This window comes from Triturus cristatus, chromosome 3_1 (assembly GCF_964204655.1).
Source record: "Triturus cristatus chromosome 3_1, aTriCri1.1, whole genome shotgun sequence".
Lineage (NCBI taxonomy): Eukaryota > Metazoa > Chordata > Amphibia > Caudata > Salamandridae > Triturus > Triturus cristatus.
In genome coordinates this window covers 618,135,940-618,152,305 of record NC_140583.1, presented here as the reverse complement: position 1 = coordinate 618,152,305, position 16,366 = coordinate 618,135,940, and the positions used below count along the sequence as shown (strand labels likewise).

General features: G+C 42.2%; 1 protein-coding gene across 1 annotated transcript in view; it reads right to left on the bottom strand.

Moving 5' to 3' along the window:
• Positions 1-1,006: 1,006 nt before the first annotated feature.
• Positions 1,007-16,366, bottom strand: part of PLEKHO2 (pleckstrin homology domain containing O2) — a 214,584-nt gene continuing 199,224 nt past the window's right edge. Inside the window, exons 5-6 of the mRNA XM_085644554.1 lie at positions 12,973-13,074; positions 1,007-3,684 (exon numbers count right to left, since the gene is read on the bottom strand). Coding sequence (XP_085500680.1) covers positions 2,446-3,684; positions 12,973-13,074 — 1,341 coding nt within the window. The 3' untranslated portion in view covers positions 1,007-2,445. The remainder of the gene's footprint in view (positions 3,685-12,972; positions 13,075-16,366) is intronic.

Sequence of the window (16,366 nt, the reverse complement as noted above, 5' to 3'; positions counted from 1 at the left end):
AAAGTTTTTGAGCTGAAGCGGTCTAGCATCACAGTGTTTTCCCTATTGTTTAAGAATGATCTGAGTAGAGTTAAGGCTGTACCTTTTATACCCATGGTCTTAAGGCAATGGCATAGTGTTGAATGATCCACCGAATCAAAGGCCTTGGATAGGTCCAACAGGACAAAAGCTGCGTTTCCTCCTTCATTAAGGATAGTTTTAAGATAGTCTATGGCTTTGATCAGCGCTGTCTCGGTGCTGTGATCTTGATCTAAAGTCAAATTGAGTTGGGACTAACAAATTGTGTTTCTTCATAAATTGGGTAAGTTGGGAATTCATAATTGTTTCAATTACCTTAGCTGGGAAAGGAAGTCTGGAAATAGGTCGGTCGCTAGACAGAATTTCAGGATCGAGGTTAGACCTTTTTAGAAGAGGAAGAATGGATGCCTTCTTCCATGCTGATGGAAAAGTGCCTGATAGAAACATGGAATTCAAAATGTTGGCTAGGCACTTGGCTACAGGCTCATGAATTTGTTTGAGCACTGAAGGAGGACATGGCTCACTTGGGGATCCTGATTTAATAGACAGAATACGATGTTCTACCTGGGTTGTAGAGACTGTACTAAAACTGGACATGTCAGGAAAGGAGGTGTTATTTACCAAAGATTGCTGCGATGTCAGGTAATGATTCCCCGATGCGTTAATTATAGATATAGTGGTAACAGGGAAAGATCATACACTGGCGTCACATATTTATAATGCTCTACTAAACAGGAAACAATTGCCACTGAAGCCAAGACAGTTATGGTGCGTGATCTACAGGAGCAATTGTGGAGGGGGGAAAAGACTGTGTGCAAATACAGGAGATTGATAGTAATGCTAGGTTTTAAATTAACACACTTCAATTTTGTACATCGCACCTACCTAACTCCCTCCAGGGCACCTCCAGGATACTTAAGATATTGATGCACAGCTTGTCTGAGGTGTGGGGAGGTCACACATGACCTGAACTTGTAATACTGTAAGTGTTGGGGGAGGTTGTGGCAAGATTGAGACCAAGCAGAGGTATCAATTCAGAATTACCAATTAAACACTAACTATTAGGTATCATACCCAACCCCAGTAACAATAGAGATTTGTAGCACTGGACCTACTATTAGCAAAGCAGCACATAGCCATACAATGCCTCTCCTCTCGAACCCCTACGAAAACAAAAATGGCAAAAGATATGATGGAATGGGGCCTGGCTGAAAAATTACAAATGTGAGGGGTCAGAACGGTAAAGGGAAAAGCTGGGGATCTGGTTATGTGGGCTGAAATGTCAAATACATTAGCAGAGCCCCTGAATAATGCCCCTCCATTGATTCATGAATGAATAGTAGGTTACATGATAGGTCATAAGAGTGATGGTTGGGTAGCGGTATGAGAGCTGGGAAGGGAGAAGACTAATTTGAAACCCTTAGTAGGTGGGAAGTGAAAAATGTGTGGACATGGTCAGCGCACATGAACTAAGAAGTGATAATATTACAATGCTGGCTAAGAACATGAGAGCACTAAGCAAAGATTTTCATAATTTAAGTGAGAGACGAACAACCTCGAGCAAGTCAATATGTACCATTTATTGATGTTTTTATATTTTATTTTATGCTGTTTCATTATTAAATAGTGACAAGAAAATGATAAAGATCTAAAACCAAATATGTGCCTTGCTACCATGCACCTGCAAGCCCTGTGCTCACCCACTGTGCCTCTTTACCCCTCTGTGCATCAAAGATCTCTGACTAGTAGGATCACATTTTATTGTTCTGGGAATGGAGAGTTCAGTCATTATGAATGGATGTGACCTTAGGATTGAGCACAGATTTTACTACATTAAGCAAATAGCCGAGTAAGTGACTCTTATGAACAGCTCTCTCTGTTCCCAGTGTCAGATAATTACATCGCAGCCACTCAGTAAATGTTCAGTTACTTCAGATGAGTCACCATGATGGTGGCTGCTCTGAAGACACAGAGATCTTCGCTGGGCCAGCCAAGATCTCTAAATTTGATGGCCAGTAGTCTGGACATGATGGCAGAAGAATTTACCTTCATCACCCTGAATGATGGTGGGCCACCTGCCACAGCATAATGGGGGCCCTTTCTTTCTTGGTTTTAATAGCCTACCCCAAAATACTGAAACAGCCCACTCCCCAGAGTCGTTCTTTCATCGGAATGCATGTTCCTTCTATGGTTACCTCATGCCCCTCCTTCACAAGAAAGTAAAGAGAACAACTTAACTTTTCATGTTAGGGACAGCATGACAATTTAGTCAATTGTAGCTAGATAACTGGAATAAAATACTTAAAGGTTGTTAAGTGCTAATGCCATCTTGAACCCAAAGTGCATTGTGGCAGTTACAAATTTGACCCAAGGCAACTGAGGTGAGTGATATTCATTCATGTGGCACACTCTGCCCTGCAACCTACTCTAAGGCATACTTCTCCTGTGCAAAGCCAGCAGGCCCTTCTGCTTATCTTCCTGCATTAGAAGGTCAGGCTCCTTGCTCTGCTCCAAGTCTTTCATTTCCTGCAGCACCTGACTTGCTTGCCGGAGGTGCTGCACGGCCTCACTCAGGAGAGCCTCAGCACTGGCCTTTGGCCCATTACCATCAGAGTGTTTACCCATGTCGCCCTGTAGGACTTGCTGTAGAAGCAGCTCGGTTTTCTCCCTGCCAGAGGTGAGCCGGATTTCCATCTCATCCAGATGGTCCTTTTTCAGTAGCAAGACAGGACCTTCTCTTATAGTATCCGAATTGTCTTTGGACAGTAGATCTCCCAATGAGGAACACCTAGCTTTAGAAACAGGGTGACCTTGCATGGCAGGAGATGGTGGACTTTGTGATTCACCTAAAAAGGTAATGGTTATTTCAGGTTTTGTTCCACTGATATTTGAGATTTGATTTGGCCTGGGTGCCATTTTTACTTCATTTTCTTTCTTCGTCTTTTCTCCATTAGCTTCCTTAACCATTTTGATAAGCAATGTCTCTTCATTCTGAGAACTCTTCTGGTACTTTTCTGGAGAATCATCTTGCACTTTCACTTGTTGATACCCAGAATCCTCAGCATCCTGATCCATAACATCCAAACTGCTTTGGCTGGAACTCAGTCCATCCTCTTTCTTTTTCATATTTCCTTTCAAGATCTTGGGGGGTGGTAATGGAGGCTTGTAGGCTTCCTTTTCAGCAACATCCAAAAGGTTTTCCTTGCTGGATTCCAAAGAATTGGAAACCCTCACACCCTTGTACTCAGGTGCTGGGTCATCCCATTTTATCTTCATTTTATCTGACAGGATCTTTGGGGGAGGGATTGGAGCCTTGCTTGCATGCTTGGAAGGATCCTTGGTGAGATCTTCCTGACTAGTGCAAAGCAGGGTTTCAGCATCTCCAGTATCCTCAAGCGTTTCTTTTGATGCTGTCCGTTCTTTAATGGGCTTAGGTGGCGGAGAGGGAGTGTCAGATTCCAGGGTGGTTTCCGCAGGGTCCTCATCCAAAGATTCCTCTGCAGTAAAGGAAGGTTTCGGCTTTGAAGGTGGCATAGGTGGTTTGTAATTCTCCCTGGGAGACAATGGTGTTTCCTTCTCGCCCGTATCGGGTATGATGCTTTGTGGGCCATTACCCATCTCGTCCAGATCAAGCCTCATCATACCGTCTGAGGCACCATCGGCTACCTAAAAATAGAACAAAAAGACAGGTAATTGCCTCCTATGTACTTTGTGCAATGGTTCTGTAGAGGTGTGCAATTGTGAAAATGTTCTACTTGTCTTGTTATATTTTTTAAATCTACTTGTCCCTTTTGGTGCCATGCAGTGAAGTAACACATTCTGGCACAGTTCTCATTATATCAGAGGCCTGTTAATAGTCTGTATGATTATGCCCAGACTCATGTTATATTCAGAATATAGATCTAGAAAGTCACTGAATTTGTCTGCTTTCTGTAAATCTACATACATGGGCTAGATGTCAGTGGGAAGCCTGGAATGCCTTGTGAGGATTGTGGTAGGGAATATTGAGAACAGAATATGGAATGAGCACAATATCATGACCAAAATAGCGAAAACCAGAATATCGAGGAGGTAAGTGCACAGAGTTAGTATATGTTTATATCACCAAGGAATTACAGACAGAAATCTATAGAAATTTAACTGCGGATATTCTGGTCCTTGATATTGTGACCATCTGATATTCTACTAGAATCCTAACAAGGGTTCACATTAAAACAATACGTGCATCAAATTTCAACAAAAAATCAAAAAACCTAAAGAAAACATTATAATATGAAAAATATGGAAAATGTTACCAGTGAAGACACAGAAAAGGAAAAAGGAAAGAGAAAAGCTTTCTGAGTAAACTGTCAGTCGCCTTTAATAAATTGGCACCAACACCTTACTGGAGTTATTTGTGTGGACAGCGTGCTACAGAACCCGTGGGGCTGGACTAAGTCAGTGACCCATATGTTGGTGCCAATTTATTAAAGGCGACTGACAGTTTACTGATGAATAAATGCCTGTAATTATGTGATCTACTAGCACTGATGCTTAAGCATTCTGCCAATTAATTTGGCTTCTTAAAATTCTTTGAGGGAATAGGCTGTTCCATTATTTCGCCTAATCTTGGAGCCTTTGAATTTATGCATAAGCTCCAGCTATTATAATTCAGCATTTCCTCTTTATCTTCATTCTACAGTAATTTTCCGGGCAGACTCCATACGACCGTTGCACCTTTGTTTGGGTCTACTTTAACAATAGATATTCTATTAAAACTGGTACGGACGCTCATATAATTACTGTTTGTCCTGATGATGACCATTTAGTCTCACTATGGTCGAAATGCCGTTGATGCACATATGTGGACGAAATTGAAGAGGCTTTGTATTGTTTCTGTTTTGTCCTGAACTTCTGACTTTTGTAAACCTTGTTCCTCAGCGACTTGTCTGTTGACACATTGCACTGTTTATAGGACTTTGTTTGTGTATTGTGTTGAGCGCCTTTTGTCTTATATGTTTTAAGATTGAATTATTTATCATTGTTAATAAAACTTTTTCTATGAATTGTATATATTTGCCATTGCCATTGATAAACTTTATTTCGGCTCTGTGGCCATAAAAGCGACATAGATTATCACAATACACAATATAATAAAAGGAAGAATAAAAGAAAAATCAGTCAGTTCATAGTTGAGAAATATTACAAATACATTCGGTGAAAACAGGGAAATATTAGGCAAAGTAATTAATTACAAAAATTTCCTACGTATTATCCATATAGCATTGAGGAACCGGGAAACTGCAAAGACTATCGGGGGTTTGGTATCGTACTTTAGGACTCTCATTGCTTTTTCACACTGAAACCAAGATTGTTGCATATGGGCTTGATCCAACGTTTTCTTTGGGGTGAGTATATTGGGCAAAAAAAGAAAACGTGTTTTTCGTCCTCCAGTCTATGTCTACAAGCCGGACAGGCAGTAATATTGTTGACATCCCACCCAGATGTGAATGATCTGAGCGGGAGACAACCCATTCTCAATTGGCAATAAAGCTTCCTCGCGGCCGGAGGACTAACCAGATCTAGAAACTCCTCTCTCCTGTAGTTATCTTTAATTTGGAGGAACACAGCCGTCAGCCTGCCGATCTTAGGGCATTCATAAAGACACGCAAGATGGTAGTTATTAAACTGTTCGGCCAATTTTACTTTGGATAGAGCCGGGCATGAGACCTCCGGAGAGGTCCATAATTCAGGAAGGCCAATCTTAGTGCAGATATCCCTAACGAATCTCAGCCAAGGGATGTTCTTGCTCTTTAGTTGAGGCCAGACTCCCTTAAATTCCTCACGGTAAAATCCCAACTCTTCATTGGACCAAAGTCTCTTCCAGTATATCAATGGACGCAGCATTAGCACTTGTTCCATGGGTAACAACCCACAATCCAGCCTGATAGGGGTCAACGGGGAGCTAGAGGGAAGACCCAACAGACTCCTCACGAATGAATTTTCAGACCCAATCAGGCTGTGTATTCTAGAGTGGCCCCACAGTTCTGCTCCATATATGGAGGCTGCTCTTACTTGTGTCCTATATATTTCTAGTGCTGGGGACACTGGTTTGGAGACTGAACCTCTGAATACTTGGGAGATTCCCCCGGTGGTTTGGGCAAGTTTTAGCGCAGAATTGGCAATTTGACCACCCCAACCAAAATTTTCTTGTAATAAAATCCCCAGATAGCCGAATGTAGTTACCCGCTCAAGGTGAACGCCATTCAGGACTGGGTTTGGCCGTGTGTGTTTGGGGGGATTGAGGATCATGAATTTAGTTTTAGCTAAATTGATCTCTAAGCCTCTTTCTGCGCAAAAATCCACAAAGCCATCCAAAATACGCTGGATGCCAGTTGACGTTCGTGACAACAAAAGAGTGTAGTCAGCGAACATCAACGCTGGCACCATACCCGTGGCAAGTCTTGGCACATCTGTGTCCCTAATACCTTCCAGATGTTTAATGAGCCCGTTGATATATAAACAGAATAGCGTGGGTGCCAACACGCATCCCTGTCGGACTCCACGGTTGACGGGAAAGCGGGAAGAAAGCTCACCATATTTGCCACATCTAACCTGGGCAAAGTTTTGTGTATGGAGTCTGCACACAATATCCAAAAGATATGAGGGGACATTGAGGGCCCGAAGCACCTTCCACAGATTTTCTCTCGGGACCAGATCAAATGCCGACCTCAGGTCAACAAAAATGAGATAGAGGCTGCCACCCTCTAAACTCACGGTCTTCCAGTGTATGACCTGGAGTCGAAAGATCTGGTCAACAGTGGAGGTGCCCTTTCTAAATCCTGCTTGCAGGAAGCTTAAGATGTTATTATCAGTCTCCCAAGCCTGGAGTCTGTCCAATATTATACGCCCAAACAGCTTCTGTGTGATGTCAATTAGGCTGATGGGCCTATAGTTTGACGGTTTTAAAGGACAGCCTTTCTTAAATATAGGTCCGCACCTAGCCAGGACTCTGGGAGATCACCTCCCGTCAGAATAAAATTAAAATAAAATTAAATAGGGCACAAAGATACGGCGCCCAGATCTTTGTTTCCGAACGGTAGAGGTCGCCAGGGATTTTGTCCAATCCCGGCGCTTTGTTGGGTATCAATAGATATATAGCCATTTCCACCTCCTTTGTCGTTATCGTCGTTGTAGCTTCAGCTTGGCTAGGGAGTCTGGGAGGAGAAATGGACAAAGGTGGTACATTGTCATTTGGGCTTGAATAAAGACCCCCATAATGAGCTTCCCATACCGCTGGCGCTATATTTGGGAATGCGATCGTTCCTGCTTCTTTCCTGCCGTTGCTGACAATAGTCCAGAAGCCCCTAAAGTCCTTTGCTACCAAAGTCGATCTTAGTTCTTCCCAGATGTCAAACTCCCATGATTTTCTAGCCCTTTCTAAGGTTTGTTTATGTTTAGCCCTCAATACTTTGATCCTGCCTTTGTCTAGGGCCTTGATGGCGATGAGTAACTCGCTCTTCGATTTCCTACACTCGGCAGAGTACCACAATTGCCTTTTAGGCAGATGGGGCCTCACGGACCCAATCAGACAGAACGCCTTCGAGAGTTTATCTACTAACTGTAGGTGAATGCCTGTTGGTCCAGTTGCCTGTTCTGGTGGAGATCGAGGTAAACCCACCTCAGACATTTCGATAAGATGAGGCAGGGCAAGACTATAAATTTCTGAGATTTTATTTGGGCTTGCTGCGATGCGGGGCCATCTCACCCTTCGTTTGTTATTGTGTAATATGGGGGGTTGTGCAATGAGGGATGATGGTATATCATAGGTGCTCATGCCCCAACAGCCTGGTTTGAAAGTTACAGCTAGAGCGTTATGATCGCTATCAATTCGATCTAATACCCTAAAATCAAGCACCTTGTCCCAAGATCTGGTTTCAATGAGAATATAATCAAGGATAGAGGTATGTCCGGCCCTGTTAAAAGTAACTCGTCCTGGTCTGTCAGAATCAAATCTCCCGTTGCATGCCCTCAATGACAGGGAAAGGGTAAGAGCGGAGATCTGGAGGACCAGAGGGGTCCATGCTTTGACCTTTAGAATCATTGGATCGGGGATATTCCGGTATTCATTCTCTGTGGTTGGGTCGTCTAAAGTCGACACACAGAGTGGTTCGTATTGGCAATTAAAGTCGCCACCTACAACCACAGAATATTCTGGATCCAGAGTCAGAATAAATTTATTTAGCAGTTCCATGACCTCAGATTCCCAACCACCCTGAGAAGGTCTTGAGTAGACATTCAGGAGAGCCAAGTGGATGTTATTTGGCAACTCAAGTAAGGTACATTGAATGTCTTCTGAGTTGGTATGAATTTGCCTTGCCAAGGCACCCAAATGGAGTGCCACCCAGGTGGTAAGGCCCCCTGAAGGTCTACCCCTACCACTAGTTACAGCCAGTGTATTAAAGGATGCAAAGCCTACCCTATGTGAATTTTCTAATGCCCATGTCTCTTGCATTAGACAAATATCAAAATTGTCTATAAAGGCGCCCCAGTCCTCGCAGTCCAGTTTGCTCTTGAGACCTGCCACATTCCATGACAATAAACGAGGACTCGGCTTTGGTTTGCTTAGAATTAAAGTCTGGTCAGCAACAGAATTGGTATTGGATGGTGAAGTAGTTACCCTTTCCATACTTTCCAGCATAGGCCAATTTGTCAGCCCTTCTATTACTAACTGTTTCCCCGGGACTGAGGGCAGTTTCAAAATACTAGGGTTCGAGCGTCAATCCACTTGATCGAGGGTGCTATATCTATTAAAGTGGTGGAAAGCTTCGAGCGGGGGTGGGCAAAGTCGATCTTGGCCTTGAATTATATTAGAATCAAGAGGGGGTAGTCCAACCCTACCAATTCGCGCATTGTCCACCCTTCCCCTGTTGAAATCATTAGTACTAAAGTACTGGGGTCCTGGGTAAAAATAGATAAGGGGGAGAGCTCTAATTACTGAGTGGGGACTGAAGTTGGGGCCTGGCTGGAATGTGCAGATATACCTAACCGTATTTGGGTTCCTAAAATTAATGACTACACAATCTCCTGGAACGTCTTTGGCTCTATGTCCAACCCAGTTAATTCTCCTTGCAAATAGAATCTCACTTGAGCACTGTTTCGGAAGGGGTTTGGTGCAGTTTAACCAGTGCGTGCATTTGTTCTTTAAATCGAGAAATGTCTCCCTTGATCCTTGGTTCAAAGTAGGAACACCAGCAATATATGTGACGTCATCAGCAGTGGATTGCGGTCGCGCGAGTTATAGTTACCTGAACTAACTATAACGGGGGAATTTCAATGGTTTTGTACGAGTGAAAAGTCCAGCTAACTATAACATGTGTGAAACTTATGGTTTTTTCAGTGAATTTGCAAAGTTTTTTAAATGCTAATTCCTAACTATAACGTGTGTGAATCCTAGGGTTTTTTAAGTGAATTTGCAAGGTTTTTTAAATGCTAATTTCTAACTATAACGTGTGTGAAACCTATGGTTTTTTTAGTGAATTTGTAAGGTTTTTTAAATGCTAATTTATGTATGTATTATTATATTTTTTATATATTTATTTTACAATAAACTACCTATGTATATAGTTCTAGATTGACTGTATCCTGTAATAAAACAGTTTAAAATGCTTTCTTTTTTTTTTTTTTTTAAGGGTTTTTCACCGTGCGTGCACCGTGCGCGCACCCCGATTTAAAAAAAAAAAAAAAAATGTTTTTTTCACCCTTCGGGGTCCTTCAGGGACCCCCTGACAAAGGCTAGGGGTCAGAAACTCTCTACCCTGCCCCCTTTTCACGTTCTCCACCTTTCTTTTTCACTGTCACACACAAAATGGCGTCCGACACTTCCTGATTTCGACCGATTCGAATGTTGACTGACATCTAACCACCAATCAGAATTACGCTCGCGCACGGTGCGCGCATATAGATATTTATGTACTTTTAAATGCAATTTTCTCAGGAACTACTGAACAGATTGACACCATATATGCAAAAGGCACATGCCTGACCTGAGGACTACCTCTTTGCCAAATTTCAAGTCATTCTGTTCAGCCGTTCGGGCTGTACCTTCGACTAAAGGTCCTATGGGAAAATGCATGGGGAAAACGCGTTTTGGGACCCCCCTTTTTTCTCAGCCCCCGCTTGACGAATCACCCCGAGACTTTCAGGGTAGGAGCTGAGCGGAGCGCCCCATTAGTTTTGAAAATTTCGCGAGGATTCGTCAACCGGCGCCAAAGTTATTCAAAATAGAATTTCCAGATCTCCTATGGGAACTCAGTCCTAACTATAACTATCTACTGGCGACCGCCAGTAGATATATATATATATATATATATATATATGAGAACCAATCCTACTCCAAACGAAGAGGCACGTACTCAAAGTGTGCAAAGATAAGAGTTCTTTATTGTTGTTCAGGTCTCCCACGACCCACGCATAAAAAGAGACGCGTTTCGCCTGCGCAGCAGGCTTTGTCAATCTTTACACATATTTGCAAAATGTAATATTTTGAGGATATATATATATATATATATATATATATATATATATATATATATATATTCCTAGTCGTTGATCCTATCCCGGATCATAAATGAGGCGCACTCCATGGGATTATCTTCATTACGATTTATTTAGCAACAGAACAAGAAAACACCCGACAGACGCGTTTCGGCTACACGCCTTTGTCAATGTCGGTAAGGTTTACATTTTTTTCGTCATTTAAATCAAATAATAAAGTTTCATTGACATCGAGAGAGGAGGTCGCTACTTTCTATATCATTGAAATAGAGGAGGGAAACATTGTATCACTTTTCAAGATCTCTTAATGGGCAGACATCTTATAACGTGCTTTGCTATCATGTGTGGTTCCAAGTAATTACACAGTTTCTAATACATATATACATTAGATGTTCATTATAATTCATGAAATACATCTATTTGATTTTAGCCCTGAATGGGCATGCGCAGCCAGAGGTTAATGTCGTTGCTACTCTATAGTCATCATTAATAACCCCTGTTGTCTAAACTCATATCTTTATTGATCAGTGTCTCCCCTGTTCCACCCCCTTTGTTGCCTGCCAAACCTTTCACAGAGAAGAAGTTAGGGTAAAAAAAAAAAAAAAAAAAAATATATATATATATATATATATATATATATATATATATCCTCAAAATATTACATTTTGCAAATATGTGTAAATATTTTATACTAAAAGAACTGTCAATAATCTAAGCTGAATTTATTTACGGCTCATTGTGGCTGTGCAGTAATAAAACAAATAAACAATATTGAAGAATTTTGACAAATGGATACAAATCTTGCCTTAATAGCAGACACAATTCTCTTTCACACAACTGTAGAGTTTGTGCTGCAGGGCCTACTTGTCTACTAGACAAAATAAAAATGAAAAACTGTTGTCCTTGACACCAAGCAATATGTTCTAGGCATCAGATAGGTAAACGGAATATGAAAACCTATTCTCATTGATCCCGCGCATATTGTCCATGTAATCAGGACACAGATAAGAAGCACATAGATAAATAATCTGTTGAAAGCTGGAGACATTGTTCAAATATTAAGAGAATTGCATGATCCATTTGGGGCTATTTTGCTTTTTTTCCCTTAATCCTGGTGATTGTAGAGAGCATTTAGCAGTTTCAAAGTTAATACTTCTTGTTGAAATAAATGGAATTATAAGACTCTCTCCATCATTGTTTGTAGCCTCTTTTGTATGCGAATAAGAATATAAGTGTCCTTCTTCTTCTCTTGTAGAAGACCCATTTTTTCAATATAAAGTGTTAAAATTGCAACTATATCTGAACTGACCTTTAGAATATTTTGAAGCTTCCTAGACTGGTAAAAAATCTTCTGCTATAAATTCCTGTATTAACCAAACTTACTTTAAGTTTCAAATATTTTCAAATACCATCACTGAGCGCTTTAATGGAAGCAATTTTGTTCTAGAACTTGTTCCACAAGAAACAGATACATAAAACCTTCCCATTGTTGTACTGTTTTAAAGTCCTGTCATATATTGTACCATTTGCATATACACCATATTCAGAATCCAGACCTCTTAGGTTATAAACATGCACAATTGGTAGTAAAATGACTGCAAAGGAACAAGTATATCTCTTGAGTTGTATTTACCCAGGTTGCTCTTTGGAATGTATGAAAGCCCTGTTTTTGTTTACCACATTAAACAAAAATTCTTGATTCTTGTTGGGCCTGGCATTGACTACCTGTGCTCTTGCCTGCTTAGCAACTAAATGACTACACTCTTTGGCTCTCAATTTCCGAACCCTTGAAATCACTTGCAAATCAAGAGCTTTTCTCGAGACTTCCGCCAGGTTTTATCTTGCAATTAAGAAGGACTGCATTCTGCCAAAAAGACAGAAAAGTGTTGGAACATATTTCCCCTCGAGTGCCCATGGTCCACCAGTTTTCCACACCTCTTGAACGAAAATTAAACTTCAGACTTATTCATTGATCCTTTCCTAGCTGCTCAGTCATCACCAGTGATGTGAGACTAGGTGCCAGGAGTTGGCAAAGCTGAGTCATTGTGGTGCAATAATCTAAACTGATTTGGTCTGCATCAGACCAAAATCATTTCTGAGAGACTGAGCTGGAAACTGAACTTACAACAACATCCTGACTGGAAACACAAGACCGTGATCCTTGGAGTGCTATAATAGGAGCTGTTGCCCTGCCCAGCTGTACTGTGTATTCCAGTTACCTTTTTGACACAGTTACTTTTTTCATAGCTTTTTAATGCTTCCATCAACGTGATTAGCCCAACATAATACACTAACAAATACATCTACAGCCCTTTTACAATCAGATGCTTCATGTTTTGTATATTCAAGAATCAGAACCTCTGTATGAGATTTACCAAATGTGCTTAACTTTGGGGATGCTGACGCATGAGCACTGACCTCTTTTAGGTGTATTCTGGTTGGTGGTCTTCGCTTTCCTTGTCCCATTTTCACTCTGTCTCGAGTTACATGCTCCAGGGAGCAGCTGGTATCCACTTTCACCTTTACTCAATAAGAAGAAAGAAATTCATTATTTTTTTCCCAACTCAGGACCATTGTTCTTTATCTCTAATAAGGTGGTGATAGAATCTGGACATTTGTGGGTAGACATGGCATGAGGAAAAGAGATGCAATGACAATTTCTGATCAGCCACTCTCCGTGGCAACTGGTCAGACTCTCAGTGGCAGCCGGTGAACTTACAAAGCAGTGGAGTAGAAGTATTTGTCCCCAAAAGTGGCAACCAAGTGAGCAAGCCTGATCCCCCTTCAGAAGTTTACAAAGGGGTTTTCTATGAAAAATACTTAAATACATTTTAACTATAATTCCATGGTGTGGCAACCAAGACCTCACCTTGTAAACCGTGTTGTGTAGGTCACTCTTCAAGAAACTAGGGAAAAATGGCTAGCACTGCATTTTCCCCACGTTTCCCTAAATATGTATTATAGCTAGTTTGAAAGATCTGGCAATGAAATTCGAAAATGAAGATAGCATCTTTCTTCACCTCAGCTCTCCGCTTTCTTTCATTTTCTCACTCTCTGCTTCCAAGTAGATTCTTAGAGCCTAATCTGGAGTTTTCCAGACAGGGTACTCATCACCACGGTGAAGGAGTATCCTATCCGCCAAACTCTCAGTCAGATTTTATGTAAGGCACACCGTTAATATTATTCCGATGGAGCAAAATGTATTCTTTCGGCACAAACCTTCCCCTGACGGCCATAGGGAGGAATCTGAGGTAATCCATATAATCACCTGCCCTATTTAGAGTGAGTGCTGGATGTATTTTTTTTTTTTTTACTGGCCTTCACCGCCAGGCATATCTTGGAGGTGAGGAACAGTAAAAATAACAAGCATTTACAATGCAATGGTCTCGGCAATATTATAGGTAGAGCTATTGGTATTGCTCATTATTTTTTTATCATTTTTGTATCCCTAAATAAATGGCATTGTCATTTCTATTGGCATTAGCTTTTTTTGCATATGTGATACCTATTGCATTAGCAGAGAGAGAGTGAGGTAGTGAGATAGAGAGAGAGAGTGAGGTATTGAAATAGAGAGTGAGGTAGTGAGAGAGAGTGAGGTAGATAGAGAGTGAGGTAGTGAGATAGAGAGTGAGGTAGATAGAGAGTGAGGTAGTGAGATAGAGAGAGTGAGGTAGTGAGGGAGAGGGATGTTGTGAGGTAGTGATATATAAGCATAGAGTGATGTTGTGATGTAGTGAGATAGAGAGAGAGGTAGTGAAAGAGAGAGTGAAAGTGAGTTAGTGAGATAGAAAGAGTGAGGTAGTGAGATAGAGAGTGATTGAGGTAGTGAGTGAGAGAGTGAAGTTGTGAGGGTGTGAGCTAGAGAGTGAGGTAGTGATGTTTTGAGAGAGAGAAGTCGTGAGATAGTGAGGTAGTGAGATAGAGTGGAGTAGTGAGGTAGAGAGAGTTATGTAGTGAGAGAGAGTGAGGTAGTGAAACAGTGATGTAGTGAGGGAGAGGGATGTTGTGAGGTAGTGAGATGTAAGCAGAGTGGTGTTGTGATGTAGTGAGATAGAGAGAGGTAGTGAAAGAGACAGTGAAAGTGAGTTAGTGAGATAGAAAGAGTGAGGTAGAGAGATAGAGAGTGAGTGATGTAGTGAGTTAGAGAGAGAGTGAAGTTGTGATATAGAGAGTGAGGGAGTGAGAGAGTGAGGTAGTGATCTTTTTAGAGAGAGAAGTAGTTGAAAGTGCATTTGCTCTGAGCTCATTCACGAATACAAATAAGTGTTACAGTACTTACATTTACTTTTTAATTGTGTTCTAAAGTGGAGAACATGGACTTCATTATATTTGTGCTGAAGAATCGCAGGGCTGTGGCTACGAGAATTGGCCGGGAATGCGGTCACTGGTTCGAATACAAAGATTGGCAGGGTACAGAGACTGGCTGGGTACAGAGACTGGTAGCGCTGAGATTGGCTGAGGGTGCAGGGACGTGCTGACTGGCTGGGTACTGCATCTACAGAGGCTGGCTGGGGGTACAGAGACTCTCTGGGGAGCAGAGGCTGACGCACGTCATCCTTCCAATGGCCAGGCGGCCACTCCCTCACCGGAGAGGTAAAATAGTGACTCTTCACTCCACAAGTATGGTGATCCGAACCATATAATAGTCGTCGATCTCGTGGGGGTCAATACATGTCTATATTATTAGCCTCGGTGTTCTGACATACCGCCAAAGCGCCGAGAAACAATGCTGAACCAGCGTCCAGCGCCCTCTCTTCCACTGGAGCACAAAGTACTGTAAAGTAACGTAGATGAAGGAGGCTACGCGTTCAGAAACGTGTCTCCCCTGAGAGTTCCATGGCACTAGACTAACACAGGCACTTAACATGTGCACTAGTCTGGAAGAGATTCGTTCACTTTCCAGCACCATGATAAGCGTGTAAGCTTTTAATTCTGTTAAGAACACTAGTGCTAAACCGATGGGAGTAAAACGGAAATAAGTGCCATATGAGATGAACTGCTGGTCAAGACTTAAATCCTACCAAAGCCGACTCAGCCTTCTATCCTAACAAGGTATGCAAGTTACATCGGAAAACAAGAACAGCTGATGTTTACAGCACTTGGAAACGCAGGATGTAGAATGGAGCGCTATCTGTAAACAATGTAATACTGCAAGCACCAACACCACAAGCTATGATGAATGCCAGCTGAGTACACAGATAATGCCACCCGCCCTCTGATCATTTAAAGCTCGAAACCGATGGGAGTAAAACGGAAATATGTGCCATATGAGATGAACTGCTGGTCAAGACTTAAGGATTCCCGAGGCCGGCGCCGCACGCAACGCCCTCGGAGCTTCGCGTGAATGCTAAACAAGGCCGGGTGAGATTACTAGCTGTAAGGGGCCCCACCTACAGAGAGAGTCTAACAAGGGGGAAAGGCGTCCAAGGCACGGTGCGGATTCCTGCTCATCGAAGGGCAGCGCCGCCAACTATACTCACAACAGCACGAAGATCCTCACGGCCAGAGGACAGCAAAACAATGGCGGATGGAAGCTCCGAAACTTTTTCGGATTCGGGGGCGTGTTCCTGCTGTTCTAAAAGGGCGTGGCTAAAAAGTGGAAAGAACAGCAAGGAACACGCCCCCGAATCTGAAAAAGACGGAGCCTATTTGGAGGGACGGCTCTCTCCTCCAATGGCGGGCCTCCGTTTAGGACTTGGGGGGTGAGGATGACTTCAGCACCACCTACAGCACAAGGCTTGTCTGGCTAGAAGAGGAGGAAACTGATTTTTGGGCTGTGCTTGATTGCCAGGGGTCTCGGGGTTAGAGGCGG